This window comes from Salmo salar, chromosome ssa23 (genome assembly GCF_905237065.1).
Source record: "Salmo salar chromosome ssa23, Ssal_v3.1, whole genome shotgun sequence".
In the NCBI taxonomy this organism is placed as follows: Eukaryota; Metazoa; Chordata; class Actinopteri; order Salmoniformes; family Salmonidae; genus Salmo; species Salmo salar.
The window spans coordinates 46497066-46515174 of NC_059464.1; the positions used below are offsets into that span (position 1 = coordinate 46497066).

An 18109-nucleotide genomic window follows, 5' to 3' on the forward strand; every position below is an offset into this window, starting at 1 on the left:
ATTCACCATCACTCTACAGGTACAGTCCAGTATTCACCATCACTCTACAGGTACAGTCCAGTATTCACCAGACACTCTACAGGTACAGTCCAGTATTCACCAGACACTCTACAGGTACAGTCCAGTATTCACCAGTCACTCTACAGGTACAGTCCAGTATTCACCAGACACTCTACAGGTACAGTCCAGTATTCACCAACACTCTACAGGTACAGTCCAGTATTCACCAGACACTCTACAGGTACAGTCCAGTATTCACCATCACTCTACAGGTACAGTCCAGTATTCACCATCACTCTACAGGTACAGTCCAGTATTCACCAGACACTCTACAGGTACAGTCCAGTATTCACCAGACACTCTACAGGTACAGTCCAGTATTCACCATCACTCTACAGGTACAGTCCAGTATTCACCAGACACTCTACAGGTACAGTCCAGTATTCACCAGACACTCTACAGGTACAGTCCAGTATTCACCAGACACTCTACAGGTACAGTCCAGTATTCACCAGACACTCTACAGGTACAGTCCAGTATTCACCATCACTCTACAGGTACAGTCCAGTATTCACCATCACTCTACAGGTACAGTCCAGTATTCACCAGACACTCTACAGGTACAGTCCAGTATTCACCAGACACTCTACAGGTACAGTCCAGTATTCACCAACACTCTACAGGTACAGTCCAGTATTCACCAGACACTCTACAGGTACAGTCCAGTATTCACCATCACTCTACAGGTACAGTCCAGTATTCACCAGACACTCTACAGGTACAGTCCAGTATTCACCATCACTCTACAGGTACAGTCCAGTATTCACCAGACACTCTACAGGTACAGTCCAGTATTCACCAGACACTCTACAGGTACAGTCCAGTATTCACCATCACTCTACAGGTACAGTCCAGTATTCACCATCACTCTACAGGTACAGTCCAGTATTCACCATCACTCTACAGGTACAGTCCAGTATTCACCAGACACTCTACAGGTACAGTCCAGTATTCACCATCACTCTACAGGTACAGTCCAGTATTCACCATCACTCTACAGGTACAGTCCAGTATTCACCAGACACTCTACAGGTACAGTCCAGTATTCACCAGACACTCTACAGGTACAGTCCAGTATTCACCAGACACTCTACAGGTACAGTCCAGTATTCACCAGTCACTCTACAGGTACAGTCCAGTATTCACCAGACACTCTACAGGTACAGTCCAGTATTCACCAACACTCTACAGGTACAGTCCAGTATTCACCAGACACTCTACAGGTACAGTCCAGTATTCACCAGACACTCTACAGGTACAGTCCAGTATTCACCAGACACTCTACAGGTACAGTCCAGTATTCACCAACACTCTACAGGTACAGTCCAGTATTCACCAGACACTCTACAGGTACAGTCCAGTATTCACCAGACACTCTACAGGTACAGTCCAGTATTCACCATCACTCTACAGGTACAGTCCAGTATTCACCAGTCACTCTACAGGTACAGTCCAGTATTCACCATCACTCTACAGGTACAGTCCAGTATTCACCATCACTCTACAGGTACAGTCCAGTATTCACCAGACACTCTACAGGTACAGTCCAGTATTCACCAGACACTCTACAGGTACAGTCCAGTATTCACCATCACTCTACAGGTACAGTCCAGTATTCACCATCACTCTACAGGTACAGTCCAGTATTCACCAGACACTCTACAGGTACAGTCCAGTATTCACCATCACTCTACAGGTACAGTCCAGTATTCACCAGACACTCTACAGGTACAGTCCAGTATTCACCATCACTCTACAGGTACAGTCCAGTATTCACCAGACACTCTACAGGTACAGTCCAGTATTCACCAGACACTCTACAGGTACAGTCCAGTATTCACCATCACTCTACAGGTACAGTCCAGTATTCACCAGACACTCTACAGGTACAGTCCAGTATTCACCAGACACTCTACAGGTACAGTCCAGTATTCACCAGACACTCTACAGGTACAGTCCAGTATTCACCAGACACTCTACAGGTACAGTCCAGTATTCACCAGACACTCTACAGGTACAGTCCAGTATTCACCAGTCACTCTACAGGTACAGTCCAGTATTCACCAACACTCTACAGGTACAGTCCAGTATTCACCAGACACTCTACAGGTACAGTCCAGTATTCACCAGACACTCTACAGGTACAGTCCAGTATTCACCAGACACTCTACAGGTACAGTCCAGTATTCACCATCACTCTACAGGTACAGTCCAGTATTCACCAGACACTCTACAGGTACAGTCCAGTATTCACCAGACACTCTACAGGTACAGTCCAGTATTCACCAGACACTCTACAGGTACAGTCCAGTATTCACCAGACACTCTACAGGTACAGTCCAGTATTCACCAGACACTCTACAGGTACAGTCCAGTATTCACCAGACACTCTACAGGTACAGTCCAGTATTCACCAGACACTCTACAGGTACAGTCCAGTATTCACCAGACACTCTACAGGTACAGTCCAGTATTCACCAACACTCTACAGGTACAGTCCAGTATTCACCAGACACTCTACAGGTACAGTCCAGTATTCACCAGACACTCTACAGGTACAGTCCAGTATTCACCAGACACTCTACAGGTACAGTCCAGTATTCACCAGTCACTCTACAGGTACAGTCCAGTATTCACCAACACTCTACAGGTACAGTCCAGTATTCACCATCACTCTACAGGTACAGTCCAGTATTCACCAGACACTCTACAGGTACAGTCCAGTATTCACCAGACACTCTACAGGTACAGTCCAGTATTCACCATCACTCTACAGGTACAGTCCAGTATTCACCAACACTCTACAGGTACAGTCCAGTATTCACCAGTCACTCTACAGGTACAGTCCAGTATTCACCATCACTCTACAGGTACAGTCCAGTATTCACCAGACACTCTACAGGTACAGTCCAGTATTCACCATCACTCTACAGGTACAGTCCAGTATTCACCAGACACTCTACAGGTACAGTCCAGTATTCACCATCACTCTACAGGTACAGTCCAGTATTCACCAGACACTCTACAGGTACAGTCCAGTATTCACCATCACTCTACAGGTACAGTCCAGTATTCACCAGACACTCTACAGGTACAGTCCAGTATTCACCAGACACTCTACAGGTACAGTCCAGTATTCACCAGACACTCTACAGGTACAGTCCAGTATTCACCAGACACTCTACAGGTACAGTCCAGTATTCACCAGACACTCTACAGGTACAGTCCAGTATTCACCAGACACTCTACAGGTACAGTCCAGTATTCACCAGACACTCTACAGGTACAGTCCAGTATTCACCAGACACTCTACAGGTACAGTCCAGTATTCACCAGACACTCTACAGGTACAGTCCAGTATTCACCAGACACTCTACAGGTACAGTCCAGTATTCACCAGACACTCTACAGGTACAGTCCAGTATTCACCAGACACTCTACAGGTACAGTCCAGTATTCACCAGACACTCTACAGGTACAGTCCAGTATTCACCAGACACTCTACAGGTACAGTCCAGTATTCACCAGACACTCTACAGGTACAGTCCAGTATTCACCAGACACTCTACAGGTACAGTCCAGTATTCACCAGACACTCTACAGGTACAGTCCAGTATTCACCAGACACTCTACAGGTACAGTCCAGTATTCACCAGACACTCTACAGGTACAGTCCAGTATTCACCAGACACTCTACAGGTACAGTCCAGTATTCACCATCACTCTACAGGTACAGTCCAGTATTCACCAGACACTCTACAGGTACAGTCCAGTATTCACCAGACACTCTACAGGTACAGTCCAGTATTCACCAGACACTCTACAGGTACAGTCCAGTATTCACCAGACACTCTACAGGTACAGTCCAGTATTCACCAGACACTCTACAGGTACAGTCCAGTATTCACCAGACACTCTACAGGTACAGTCCAGATGTATTCACCAGACACTCTACAGGTACAGTCCAGATGTATTCACTAGACACGGGTTCTTCCAGAGAGCATCGTACTAGCTTGTATCCTCTGTATTTTGGACACGTTTACTGTGCTTTCCTGCTGATCTTTTCAGCAGTGGGTATGTAGATCCAATCCCTGCTCACTCTTCTCTGTCTACAGGTGTTACAGGTGTCTGTCACTGAGGTCCAGACGTTGTGTGGAGACCCTCAGGCCAGAGTCAGTCCCCTCCTCTGTCTCTCTCAAGACCCCAGCATCCAATTCCTCCAGCCAATCAAGGTGCAGGTCCCTCTGCCGACTGGACTCGCTGGTAGGCTACTGGTGTCCTGTTTGAAAACTGTTCAACGCTTTCATTTCTTTCCTCTCCACTTCAGATCTGACATGATTGGATAGGTGTTAGCAGAATGGTTATTCCGCTTGGCTTTCAGCCCTTCTAGCCGTTTCAGAAATGACTTCAAGTAGACTTGTCCTGTCTCCATGGAGGACTTTTATTCATTTAACCATGTTGTTGTTGTCCCAGGTCATACAGTAGACCTGTCCTGTCTCCATGGAGACCCCAGCTCTACCTGCATTCATTTAACCATGTTGTTGTTGTCCCAGGTCATACAGTAGACCTGTCCTGTCTCTTCATGGAGACCCCAGCTCTACCTGGACAGTCATTTAACCATGTTGTTGTTGTCCCAGGTCATACAGTAGACCTGTCCTGTCTCCATGGAGACCCCAGCTCTACCTGCATTCATTTAACCATGTTGTTGTTGTCCCAGGTCATACAGTAGACCTGTCCTGTCTCCATGGAGACCCCAGCTCTACCTGCATTCATTTAACCATGTTGTTGTTGTCCCAGGTCATACAGTAGACCTGTCCTGTCTCCATGGAGACCCCAGCTCTACCTGCATTCATTTAACCATGTTGTTGTTGTCCCAGGTCATACAGTAGACCTGTCCTGTCTCCATGGAGACCCCAGCTCTACCTGCATTCATTTAACCATGTTGTTGTTGTCCCAGGTCATACAGTAGACCTGTCCTGTCTCCATGGAGACCCCAGCTCTACCTGCATTCATTTAACCATGTTGTTGTTGTCCCAGGTCATACAGTAGACCTGTCCTGTCTCCATGGAGACCCCAGCTCTACCTGCATTCATTTAACCATGTTGTTGTTGTCCCAGGTCATACAGTAGACCTGTCCTGTCTCCACCTGCTTCATGGAGACCCCAGCGCCCACACCTGGACAGACATAACCTCACAGGTGTCCCTCTACGTCACCCAGCTGTACGCTATCTTCTACATCACTCACTTCTCCTGGTGAGTTCCTGTTATTCCAGACCACATGAACACACAGCTTTACTGTAGGAATGTCCTGTTATTCCAGACCACATGAACACACAGCTTTACTGTAGGAATGTCCTGTTATTCCAGACCACATGAACACACAGCTTTACTGTAGGAATGTCCTGTTATTCCAGACTACATGAACACACAGCTTTACTGTAGGAATGTCCTGTTATTCCAGACTACATGAACACACAGCTTTACTGTAGGAATGTCCTGTTATTCCAGACTACATGAACACACAGCTTTACTGTAGGAATGTCCTGTTATTCCAGACTACATGAACACACAGCTTTACTGTAGGAATGTCCTGTTATTCCAGACTACATGAACACACAGCTTTACTGTAGGAATGTCCTGTTATTCCAGACCACATGAACACACAGCTTTACTGTAGGAATGTCCTGTTATTCCAGACTACATGAACACACAGCTTTACTGTAGGAATGTCCTGTTATTCCAGACTACATGAACACACAGCTTTACTGTAGGAATGTCCTGTTATTCCAGACCACATGAACACACAGCTTTACTGTAGGAATGTCCTGTTATTCCAGACTACATGAACACACAGCTTTACTGTAAGAATGTCCTGTTATTCCAGACTACATGAACACACAGCTTTACTGTAGGAATGTCCTGTTATTCCAGACTACATGAACACACAGCTTTACTGTAGGAATGTCCTGTTATTCCAGACTACATGAACACACAGCTTTACTGTAGGAATGTCCTGTTATTCCAGACTACATGAACACACAGCTTTACTGTAGGAATGTCCTGTTATTCCAGACTACATGAACACACAGCTTTACTGTAGGAATGTCCTGTTATTCCAGACTACATGAACACACAGCTTTACTGTAGGAATGTCCTGTTATTCCAGACTACATGAACACACAGCTTTACTGTAGGAATGTCCTGTTATTCCAGACTACATGAACACACAGCTTTACTGTAGGAATGTCCTGTTATTCCAGACTACATGAACACACAGCTTTACTGTAGGAATGTCCTGTTATTCCAGACTACATGAACACACAGCTTTACTGTAGGAATGTCCTGTTATTCCAGACTACATGAACACACAGCTTTACTGTAGGAATGTCCTGTTATTCCAGACCACATGAACACACAGCTTTACTGTAGGAATGTCCTGTTATTCCAGACTACATGAACACACAGCTTTACTGTAGGAATGTCCTGTTATTCCAGACTACATGAACACACAGCTTTACTGTAGGAATGTCCTGTTATTCCAGACTACATGAACACACAGCTTTACTGTAGGAATGTCCTGTTATTCCAGACCACATGAACTCACAGCTTTACTGTAGGAATGTCCTGTTATTCCAGACTACATGAACACACAGCTTTACTGTAGGAATGTCCTGTTATTCCAGACCACATGAACTCACAGCTTTACTGTAGGAATGTCCTGTTATTCCAGACTACATGAACACACAGCTTTACTGTAGGAATGTCCTGTTATTCCAGACTACATGAACACACAGCTTTACTGTAGGAATGTCCTGTTATTCCAGACTACATGAACACACAGCTTTACTGTAGGAATGTCCTGTTATTCCAGACCACATGAACACACAGCTTTACTGTAGGAATGTCCTCTTATTCCAGACTACATGAACACACAGCTTTACAGTAATCAATCAATCAATCAATCAATCAAATGTATTTATAAAGCCCTTCTTACATCAGCTGATGTCACAAAGTGCTGTACAGAAACCCCAAACAGCAAGCAATGCAGATGTAGAAGCACGGTGGCTAGGAAAAACTATCCTAGAAAGGCTGGAACCTAGGAAGAAACCCAGAGAGGAACCAGTTCTCTTCTTGCTGTACCGGGTGGAGATTATAACAGAACATGGCCAGTAGGAATGGCTAGTTAGGACTTAAGAGGGATGTAGACAGCGCTTTAACTCACATGAGACGAGGTGCAGCCCAAAAATCTTTCTTGAACAATCACATGAACATTCTTCCAACACGCCGGCCACACTGCTCGCGTCACGTGCGCTCGCGTCGTAAAATACATTTCCACGTAGCCGTGGTTATTCAGTCATTACACCCACACTGCTCGCGTCACGTGCGCTCGCGTCGTAAAATACATTTCCACGTAGCCGTGGTTATTCAGTCATTACACCCACACTGCTCGCGTCACGTGCGCTCGCGTCGTAAAATACATTTCCACGTAGCCGTGGTTATTCAGTCATTACACCCACACTGCTCGCGTCACGTGCGCTCGCGTCGTAAAATACATTTCCACGTAGCCGTGGTTATTCAGTCATTACACCCACACTGCTCGCGTCACGTGCGCTCGCGTCGTAAAATACATTTCCACGTAGCCGTGGTTATTCAGTCATTACACCCACACTGCTCGCGTCACGTGCGCTCGCGTCGTAAAATACATTTCCACGTAGCCGTGGTTATTCAGTCATTACACCCACACTGCTCGCGTCACGTGCGCTCGCGTCGTAAAATACATTTCCACGTAGCCGTGGTTATTCAGTCATTACACCCACACTGCTCGCGTCACTTGCGCTCGCGTCGCAAAATACATTTCCACGTAGCCGTGGTTATTCAGTCATTACACCCACACTGCTCACGCGCGCCAACGAGCGTCTGCGTTGCCAAGCGCTAAAATAGAAGTCAGTTCAATTTGTGGTACTGAACGTGGTGCAAGTCCTGCCTCTCCCACCTCCTCATTGGTTTATAGAAGCGGGTACCCACGTGCCATCTCCTCATTGGTTAAACCCACGTGGGTGATTGAAAGACGAACTTGGTAACTTGGTCTGTCGTGCTAATACTATTAAAGTTAGATGCAAATCGCAATATAAAGTCTAAAGATGAAAAAGCCTGGAAGGAGGAGAGATGACTAGAAACGATTCGGTTCACCGTTTTATGTGTGGATTAATTGTCAGAGTAGAGGACCTTGTGCATTTCAGGTAAAATAACAACTCAACGTTTATATCCCAGGACAAATTAGCTAGCAACAGCAAGCTAGCTAAATAGGACAAATTAGCTAGCAACAGCAAGCTAGCTAAATAGGACAAATTAGCTAGCAACAGCAAGCTAACTAGCTAAATTGCCATAAATGTTGAATGCTTTTCGACCTGTCCCCAAATTAATATAGTTGGTTCAGAGTTTGTTTTGATATTTCAACCTGCGTGTCCTGATCACGTCTGGTGTGGGGGGGACAAAATACATTTGCGCAGGCGCACGTCCGGTCTGGGCATAGTGTTAGAGTATTGTCTTCTGTCATTGGTCCTTGAGGCTGACGTTGTTAAGTTAATATTGTTCATCTACATTTCTGTTTAAATAGTTTGTGTATGTTATCCTAGGTTGTGGCTGTGGTACACTACCCAGCGCTGTCTAAATAGTTTGTGTATGTTATCCTAGGTAGTGGCTGTGGTACACTACCCAGCGCTGTCTAAATAGTTTGTGTATGTTATCCTAGGTAGTGGCTGTGGTACACTACCCAGCGCTGTCTAAATAGTTTGTGTATGTTATCCTAGGTAGTGGCTGTGGTACACTACCCAGCGCTGTCTAAATAGTTTGTGTATGTTATCCTAGGTAGTGGCTGTGGTACACTACCCAGCGCTGTCTAAATAGTTTGTGTATGTTATCCTAGGTAGTGGCTGTGGTACACTACCCAGCGCTGTCTAAATAGTTTGTGTATGTTATCCTAGGTAGTGGCTGTGGTACACTACCCAGCGCTGTCTAAATAGTTTGTGTATGTTATCCTAGGTACTGGCTGTGGTACACTACCCAGCGCTGTCTAAATAGTTTGTGTATGTTATCCTAGGTACTGGCTGTGGTACACTACCCAGCGCTGTGTTAGCGGTGTGGTCCGTAGGGTCTACCAGAGACTGAAGCAGTTCCAGGTTCAGTTCCTTGTGCTACAGAGGAGAACAGACCCCAAACAGGTTCTGCTACAGTGCCTGCCTGCTGACAAGGTGGGTCCAATCAATCAAGCCGTCCATCTATTTATTGATCTTCAGTCTGAAATTGATGATCTGTGTGGTAAGAGTTGGCGTTGGAGAATACAGTCGTGGCCAAAAGTTTTGAGAATGACACAAATATTAATTTTAACAAAGTCTGGTTCCTCAGTTTGTATGATGGCAATTTGCATATACTCCAGAATGTTATGAAGAGTGATCAGATGAATTGCAATTAATTGCAAAGTCCCTCTTTGCCATGCAAATGAACTGAATCCCCCAAAACATTTCCACTGCATTTCAGCCCTGCCACATAAGGACCAGCTGACATCATGTCAGTGATTCTCTCGTTAACACAGGTGTGAGTGTTGATGAGGACAAGGCTGGAGATCACTCTGTCATGCTGATTGAGTTTGAATGACAGACTGGAAGCTTCAAAAGGAGGGTGGTGCTAGGAATCATTGTTCTTCCTCTGTCAACCATGGTTACCTGCAAGGAAACAGGTGCAGTCATCATTGCTTTGCACAAAAAGGGCTTCACAGGCAAGGATATTGCTGCCAGTAAGATTGCACCTAAATCAACCATTTAGCGGATCATCAAGAACTTCAAGAAGAGCGGTTCAATTGTTGTGAAGAAGGCTTCAGGGCGCCCAAGAAAGTCCAGCAAGAGCCAGGACCGTCTCCTAAAGTTGATTCAGCTGCGGGATCGGGGCACCACCAGTACATAGCTTGCTCAGGAATGGCAGCAGGCAGGTGTGAGTGCATCTGTACACACAGTGAGGAGAAGACTTTTGGAGGATGGCCTGGTGTCAAGAAGGGCAGCAAAGAAGCCACTTCAGGGACAGACTGATATTCTGCAAAAGGTACAGGGATTGGACTGCTGAGGACTGGGGTAAAGTAATTTTCTCTGAATCCCCTTTCCGATTGTTTGGGGCATCCGGAAAAAAGCTTGTCCGGAGAAGACAAGGTGAGCGCTACCATCAGTCCTGTGTCATGCCAACAGTAAAGCATCCTGAGACCATTCATGTGTGGGGTTGCTTCTCAGCCAAGGGAGTGGGCTCACTCACAATTTTGCCTAAGAACACAGCCATGAATAAAGAATGGTACCAACACATCCTCCGAGAGCAACTTCTCCCAACCATCCAGAAACAGTTTGGTGACGAACAATGCCTTTTCCAGCATGAGGAACACCTTGCCTTAAGGCAAAAGTGATAACTAAGTGGCTCGGGGAACAAAACATCGATATTTTTGGTCCATGGCCAGGAAATTCCCCAGACCTTAATCCCATTGAGAACTTGTGGTCAATCCTCAAGAGGCGGGTGAACAAACAAAACCCCACAAACTCCAGCATTGATTATGCAAGAATGGGCTGCCATCAGTCAGGATGTGGCCCAGAAGTTGATTGACAGCATGCCAGGGCGGATTGCAGAGGTCTTGAAAAAGAAGGGTCAACACTGCAAGTATTGACTCTTTGCATCAACTTCATGTAATTGTCAATAAAAGCCTTTGACACTTATGAAATGCTTGTAATTATACTTCAGTATTCCATAGTAACATCTGACAACAATATCTAAAGAGACTGAGGCAGCAAACTTTGGAAATTAATATTTGTGTCACTCTGAAAACTTTTGGCCACGACTTTAGAACCAACCCCAAACAGGTTCTGCTACAGTGCCGGCCATGTCAACAAGGTGGGTCTGTGTATATAAGATAAGAGACCAAGGACAGTCAGTGTTACAGCAGCATCACTTCCTGAGACCAAGAACAGTCAGTGGCTGTATCAAATGCATAGTACATCAGACTTTCCACTGCAAGTTTTAGAAGTGCAGGTATGTTAGAATATCCACCGTGTGTTGATGTCATAATGTGTGTTGATGTCATAATGTGTACAGTAAATATCTGATGTGCCGTATCACAATGTGTAACAGGTGGACAACAGAGTACAGTCTCTGTCAGAGCAGTACGATGGCCCACAACCCTCAGACCTCTGTGACCTGTTGGAGGGAGAGCAGTTCTTCGCTGGCTTCGAGAGGGGCCTAGACGTCAGCGCAGGTACATTTGTGAAATTATACATTTTAAATACAATTTGAAGGACATCTTCCGGGTGAAATACTACTACATCATCTCTCTTTCAGATAGACCAGACTGTGCGGAAGGGAGACTGTCGTTTGTGTTCTACTCTCGGTTGAAGAATCTCAAAGAGGTGTACGTTTGTCCTACACAGAAGCAGGAGGGGTCAATCAGGGGTCAGGTGAGAGACTAGTGACCCCAGACAGAGAGAGGGTGTACAGTAGATACCGACATTTTATAACTATGATACATTATTCATAAAGTGCTTTATTAGGTAAGGGATAAACACCAACGTTTTGTACATTACCTTGGAAATAATGGAGGACGCAGTTCATTAGTTCCAAGATAATGTAGAGAACGGAGGTGTTTATCCCGCTCGTACCACAGTTGCCAAAGAAAACAATACTCAAGCACACATTTGCAGGTAGAAATAACACGTTTTCATTGGTAGAAATAACACATTTTCATTGGTAGAAATAAAACGCTTTTCATTGGTAGAAATAACACCTTTTCATTGGTAGAAATATACACCTTTTCATTGGTAGAAATATACACCTTTTCATTGGTAGAAATAACATGTTTTCATTGGTAGAAATATACACCTTTTCATTGGTAGAAATAACATGTTTTCATTGGTATTTTCAGTTTGATAAGTCAATTCCTACTTTTTCCTCCTCCCATCAAGCCTGGTTGTTAGTTCTATTGGTGGGGTTGACTAATCCATTGCGGAGGCCTGTCTGAGTGGACTAAATGTAGGACTACTACATTATAAATATCGGCTAATAAATGTAGGCCTACATACATTATAAATATCGGCTAATAAATGTAGTCCTACTACATTATAAATATCGGCTAATAAATGTAGGCCTACATACATTATAAATATCGGCTAATAAATGTAGTCCTACTACATTATAAATGTAGGCCTATAAATGTAGGCCTACATACATTATATATGTAGGCTAATAAATGTCCATAATAAGGCTAAAATATTATACATTTAGGCTAATAAATGTAGTCCTACTACATTATACATGTAGGTCTACAAATGTAGGCCTATAAATATAGGCTATAAATATAGGCTATAAATTTGGGCTAATAAAATGTAGGCCTATAAATGTGCCCATTTGGGGGATCTGATACTATTTCTCATGGTGTCTTGTCTCACCACCACTGTGGAGCTTCTCAAAGTAATATTTTCTTCGCCTCAAAAAGCAAGTAAACAAAGTCTGTTTTTACATCCGTTGAGATTGACAATGGTTCCTCAACGTAGCCTATTGGAAAAATCTTTCCAGCTCTCTCACTTTTGATAACCACTCAGCATGAAAGGGGAAAAAATGTCTCTAATCCGTTGGGAAAAATATATATTTTTTAAAAGACTACCTGATTCAGTGGCAACCTGTCATTCGGGGACCCAACCTGTTTTGAGCCCCGTCAGTTTAGCTAATAAAAAATGTTATTTGGGCGTTAATACGTGCCACATATTAGTTTGCAAACAATGTAAAAAAAAAAGTTAAACTACAAAAAAATATTTGAATTAACGAAGCCGCATACAAACATGGTACCTGTTTTGCTTTCTTGAGTAAGGCAGCTCCAAAATGCAGGTGTTTCAGTCTAGCTCAGTGCTTTCTGTGGTGGGGCAGCCAGTGGAAAATACGGAGCGTAGGGGTTGGTAATGTTGTCTAGTTGCGCCGTGATTGGTTCAGTGTTCTGAGAAATCTATGGGTAGAGCTCAAATTCAAGCCCCTTCAAATCAAACTTTATTTGTCACATGCGCCGAATATAAACACGGGTGTAGACCTTACCGTGAAATGCGTACTTACAAGCCCTTAACCAACAATGCCGTTCAAGAAATAGAATTGAACAAATATTTATTAAATAAACTAAAGTAAAAAATAAAAATCGAATCAATCAAAAAGTAACACAAGAAATGTACATAACAATAACGAAGCTATATTTATTTATTTATTTTACCTTTATTTAACCAGGTAGGCAAGTTGAGAACAAGTTCTCATTTACAACTGCGACCTGGCCAAGATAAAGCAAAGCAGTTCAACACAGAGTTACACATGGAGTAAAACAAACATTAAGTCAATAATACAGTAGAAAAATAAGTCTATATACAATGTGAGCAAATGAGGTGAAATAAGGGAGGTAAAGGCAATAAATAGGCCATGGTGGTGAAGTACATACAATATAGTATTGGTATGCTGCTGGCAAAGATGGAATAAAAACCAAAAAATTGAAAATGTTATTTTTGTTTGTATTTTCTTTTACCAGATCTAATGTGTTATACTCTCCTACATTAATTTCACATTTCCACAAACTTCAAAGTGTTTCCTTTCAAATGGTATCAAGAATATGCATATCCTTGTTTCAGGTCCTGAGCTACAGGCAGTTAGATTTGGTCATTTTAGGCGAAAATTGAAAAAAAGGGTCCGATCCTTAAGAGGATAAAAAACATATGTTTCTTTATTTGGGGCAGCAGGTAGCCTAGTGGTTAGAGTGTTGGGCCAGTAACCAAAAGGTTGCTGGATCGAATCCCCGACGTTCTGCCCCTGAACAAGGCAGTTAACCCAACTGTTCCTCGGTAGGCCGTCATTGTAAATAAGAATTTGTTCTGACTTGCCTAGTTAAATAAAGGTTAAATAAATAAAATAAAATTGAAAGAATATTCTCTCTGAAGTTCTCTCTCCTCTCCAGGTGTCTTTCTATCGAGGGGAGGTTCCCAGTGACATACCACAGGAAGTGGCCAGGAAAAGGAAAGGACATGACAGCCAATGGCTGGCCACTTTACCACTCAGACTTCCTGTAAGTGAGAACAACAGCCAATGGCTGGCCACCTTACCACTCTGACTTCCTGTAAGAGAACAGAGCATGCTCAGTCAGAGACACCCTTCTCTAGCCTGTTCCCAGATCTGTTTGTGCTGTACAGATGTAGGCTCATAATTTGAGCCAGTTTCCTACAGAAGGAAAATAATCCCGCAGCAACAGGAAATGTGAATTATTAAGTGGATTATAGTTAATGAAGAACAAAAAGGCCCACACACTCTTTAAACTCCCAGTTCACCACGTTATTGACTATGTAGTATTCTTTATAAGCCCAGCACCTATGTTTTTAAGGATGTGTGTATGACCACACATTTTTCTATAGATTATAATTAATGGACATTGATTGATAGGGATTGATAAGGAAAATCAAGTCGGTAATTTAAAAGTAGAAATTACAAATCTTCAGAAGCCTTTTTAAACCTCAAATACGCTACACATTTAAAATGTCCTGAATTGCAGAAAAGTTATCCTGCAACAGTGTGATCAAATTAAGATCCTACATCTGTATAGCCAACTTCTATGTTTGGCCTGGCATGACAATGACCATAGGAGTTGGCTATTCAGCACTAACAGATATGGGATCACACAAACTGCTTGTGAAGTCTTTATTTTCCAAAGTATCAGGACAAGCATTTCGTTACACTCGCATTAACATCTGCTAACCATGTGTATTTGACCGATAAAATGTCATTTGATTTGACATGTCAGATGTTTGAGTACCCACTACCCAGTACCACTATCCTTTGTAAATATTGGATCTTCTTATCATTTCTCTCATCCTCCACTTCACTCTGGCTGGGATTCAAACCAACACATCTGTGCTAAGCAATAGACTTTTAAAGGTAATGTCCCTGATATTCAATAGACTTTTAAAGGTAATGTCCCTGATATTCAATAGACTGTTAAAGGTAATGTCCCTGATATTCAATAGACTGTTAAAGGTAATGTCCCTGAATCCTCGTCTCTCTTTCTCTAGGACAATGCACATTAATCAATATTTTCTGTAAAATATAGTTTTACAAGGCATATTTCCTCTTATGTTGAGGATGTTTAAACATTGTATTGAAACTCGCAGTCTCCCGGAGTCTTTATCACCATATATTAAAGAAAGATGAAACGGATCCATCATCCTATTGCCCTCCAAGGTGTTTACTAAAATACTCGCAAACAGACTAAATAAATGCATTTCGACTATAATTCATCATGACAAAACTGGTTTTATCCCAGGCAGATTCTCATTTTCCAATCGTCAGGCGACTGATGGACATCATGTGTTCCAAACATGACAAAGATTCAAAAGTTTGCTTTTGACCAAGTGGAATGAAACTACATTCTGACAGTAGTAAATTAGTTTTGCCTCTTGGGTTGAAATACTATTCTGAGGAGAAAATAAATCAATAAATAATCATAAATAAATATATATATATATATATATATGTTTTCATTGCTCCGCTAAACATGCGAAAGGTTGATCACTGCATTGTCACTCTATATGCGGATGGCGTCATTTTGTTCCTTTCACACCCCGAAGAGTCACTCCCACCGCTGTTGGAGCTCATCGAATCACTCTTAAAGGCGACTTAAACCCAGACTTTTTTGTTTAAAATATACCTTTTTAAAAATCACAAGAGACAAAATTAAATATTTAAGTGTTGTCATCCCCAAGGATGCTGAATTGATTTATAATTGGAACTACAGTATCTCGACATGATAGAGATGTTAAAGCGTAACACTGAGATCTGGAGAGTTTTGCCTCTATCTATGATGTATTATTAAAATGGCTACAGTCACCAAATTCCTTTATCGCTTTCAGAATCTGCGGATTTTAACATCTTGCCTTTTTGTGTGGGGATACAAAGTACGCTGCTTCTCCCCCCCAAAAAAAACCCCCCACATAATCAAGCCTGCCAAATTTTCAGAATTATTATTGGGCTGCAAATGCTAGAGCACTGGTTTATTGGCTGGATGCATACCCTGGCGTGGTAGATTCCTCCACGCCTTCATGGCTCGCTATTAAACAAGATATACATAACACTTCTCTTTTCATCAACTAAATCCCCTAGAGTTATTATATAAAAATAATACATTTGGTATCAAATAAGGACAACATTCTGTCTCCTGGAGAACTCTGTCTATACTCCTATTTGCCATAACCCCCCTCACTAACTGACAGTACTTTCCTATTCTGGAAGAGAAAGGGCATTACTACTATTACAGACCTTTACATTAATACTACTTTTGCCACGTTCGCACAGTTGAGTATGCAGTTAATCTGTATACTTAAATATGGAAAATGTATTTGTACTGAATAGGCTCTGTATTTGTCTTTTACCTAAAGAACAGGTTCACTTTATTTTAACCAAATCTGTATTTTGTGTGTGCGATCTCCCCGCATCTACACTACCGTTCAAAAGTTTGGGGTCACTTAGAAATGTCCTTGTTAAAAAAAAAAAAAAGTCAATTTAAAATAACATCAAATTGATCAGAAATACAGTGTAGACATTAATGTTGTAAATTACTATTGTAGCTGGAAACAGCTGATTTTTTCATGGAATATCTACATAGGCGTACAGAGGCCCATTATCAGCAACCATCACTCCTGTGTTCCAATGGCACGTTGTGTTAGCTAATCCAAGTTTATCATTTTAAAAGGCTAATTGATCATTAGAAAACCCTTTTGCAATTATGTTAGCACAGCTGACAACTGTTGTTCTGATTAAAGAAGCAATAAAACTGGCCTTTAGACTAGTTGAGTATCTGGAGCATCAGCATTTGTGGGTTCAATTACAGGCTCAAAATGGCTAGAAACAAATACCTTTATTCTGAAACTCATCAGTCTATTCTTGTTCTGAGAAATGAAGGCTATTCCATGCAAGAAATTGCCAAGAAACTGAAGATCTCGTACAATGCTGTGTACTACTCACTTCACAGAACAGCGCAAACTGGCTCTAACCGGAATAGAAAGAGGAGTGGGAGGCCCCGGTGCACAACTGAGCAAGAGGACAAGTACATTAGTGTCTAGTTTGAGAAACAGACGCCTCACAAGTCCTCAACTGGCAGCTTCATTAAATAGTACCCGCAAAACAGCAGTCTCAAAGTCAACAGTGAAGAGGCGACTCCGGGATGCTGGCCTTCTAGGCAAATATATATATATTTTTAATGGACAAAAAAGATTTAGCCAGACGGTTAATTTTACACTTTCCCACCCACTCAGGCTATGAACTCTGATAGGGTAATAATGGTATGAGCCTCTTTCTCTACTTCCTGTCTTCACCACCCTCTCTCCCTTCCCCTCAGGGCCTAAACTCAGAGGGTGGTAGTAATGGTATGGACTGGGAGCAGCCCCAGTACCCTCCATTGAACCTGGGAGACCCAGAGAGCGGGTACCTGACTGAGGCTAACCTGCTGGCCATCTCCCTGCAGATCGGACAGGACTGGAGGTCCATCGGCATCAACCTGGGAATCAGCTACCAGGAGCTGGACCGCATACAGTACAAATACAGGTGGGCATGTTCATTAGGCACCAAATGTAAGAAAACTGACCGAAACAGGGAGGCATTACCTGTACTTATCCAATAACAAACACTAATTTTGCATTAAGTACAAATACACGTGGGCATGATGGTTACTGTGATGGAGAACCAGGGTCCTGTTCATTAGGCACCAAATGGAAGAAAAAAGCGGATTGAAACTGGGAGGGACTTCCTGGACTTGAGAAAAGCTCAATCTTTCGTTTTTTTCTGTTGCAGATCGCTTTTGAATTTTTTTTTTTCGTTATGTACCCTAATGAACAAGAGGCAGGACGTGTTCACTTAGGAATGATTAACCACCCTGCATACAACCATATGCGATGGTCATATGTCATATTAAATGTGTCCGTATTTCTAGTTATTTCCAGTTAAGTTGCAACAACAT

General features: G+C 42.8%; 1 protein-coding gene across 6 annotated transcripts in view; it reads left to right on the plus strand.

Moving 5' to 3' along the window:
• The window catches only part of pidd1 (p53-induced death domain protein 1), a 40981-nt gene that overhangs the window by 6876 nt on the left and 15996 nt on the right, over positions 1 to 18109 (plus strand). For 5 of the 6 annotated variants that reach the window (XM_045706158.1, XM_045706160.1, XM_045706156.1 and 2 more), the window contains 7 exons: positions 4176 to 4323; positions 5178 to 5313; positions 9161 to 9311; positions 11221 to 11344; positions 11428 to 11543; positions 14066 to 14173; positions 17492 to 17697. In XM_045706158.1, the coding sequence (XP_045562114.1) occupies positions 4176 to 4323; positions 5178 to 5313; positions 9161 to 9311; positions 11221 to 11344; positions 11428 to 11543; positions 14066 to 14173; positions 17492 to 17697 (989 nt within the window). Of the gene's footprint in view, positions 1 to 4175; positions 4324 to 5177; positions 5314 to 9160; positions 9312 to 11220; positions 11345 to 11427; positions 11544 to 14048; positions 14174 to 17491; positions 17698 to 18109 lie in introns of all 6 variants that reach the window. The other variant, XR_006761485.1, reaches the window with a different exon arrangement.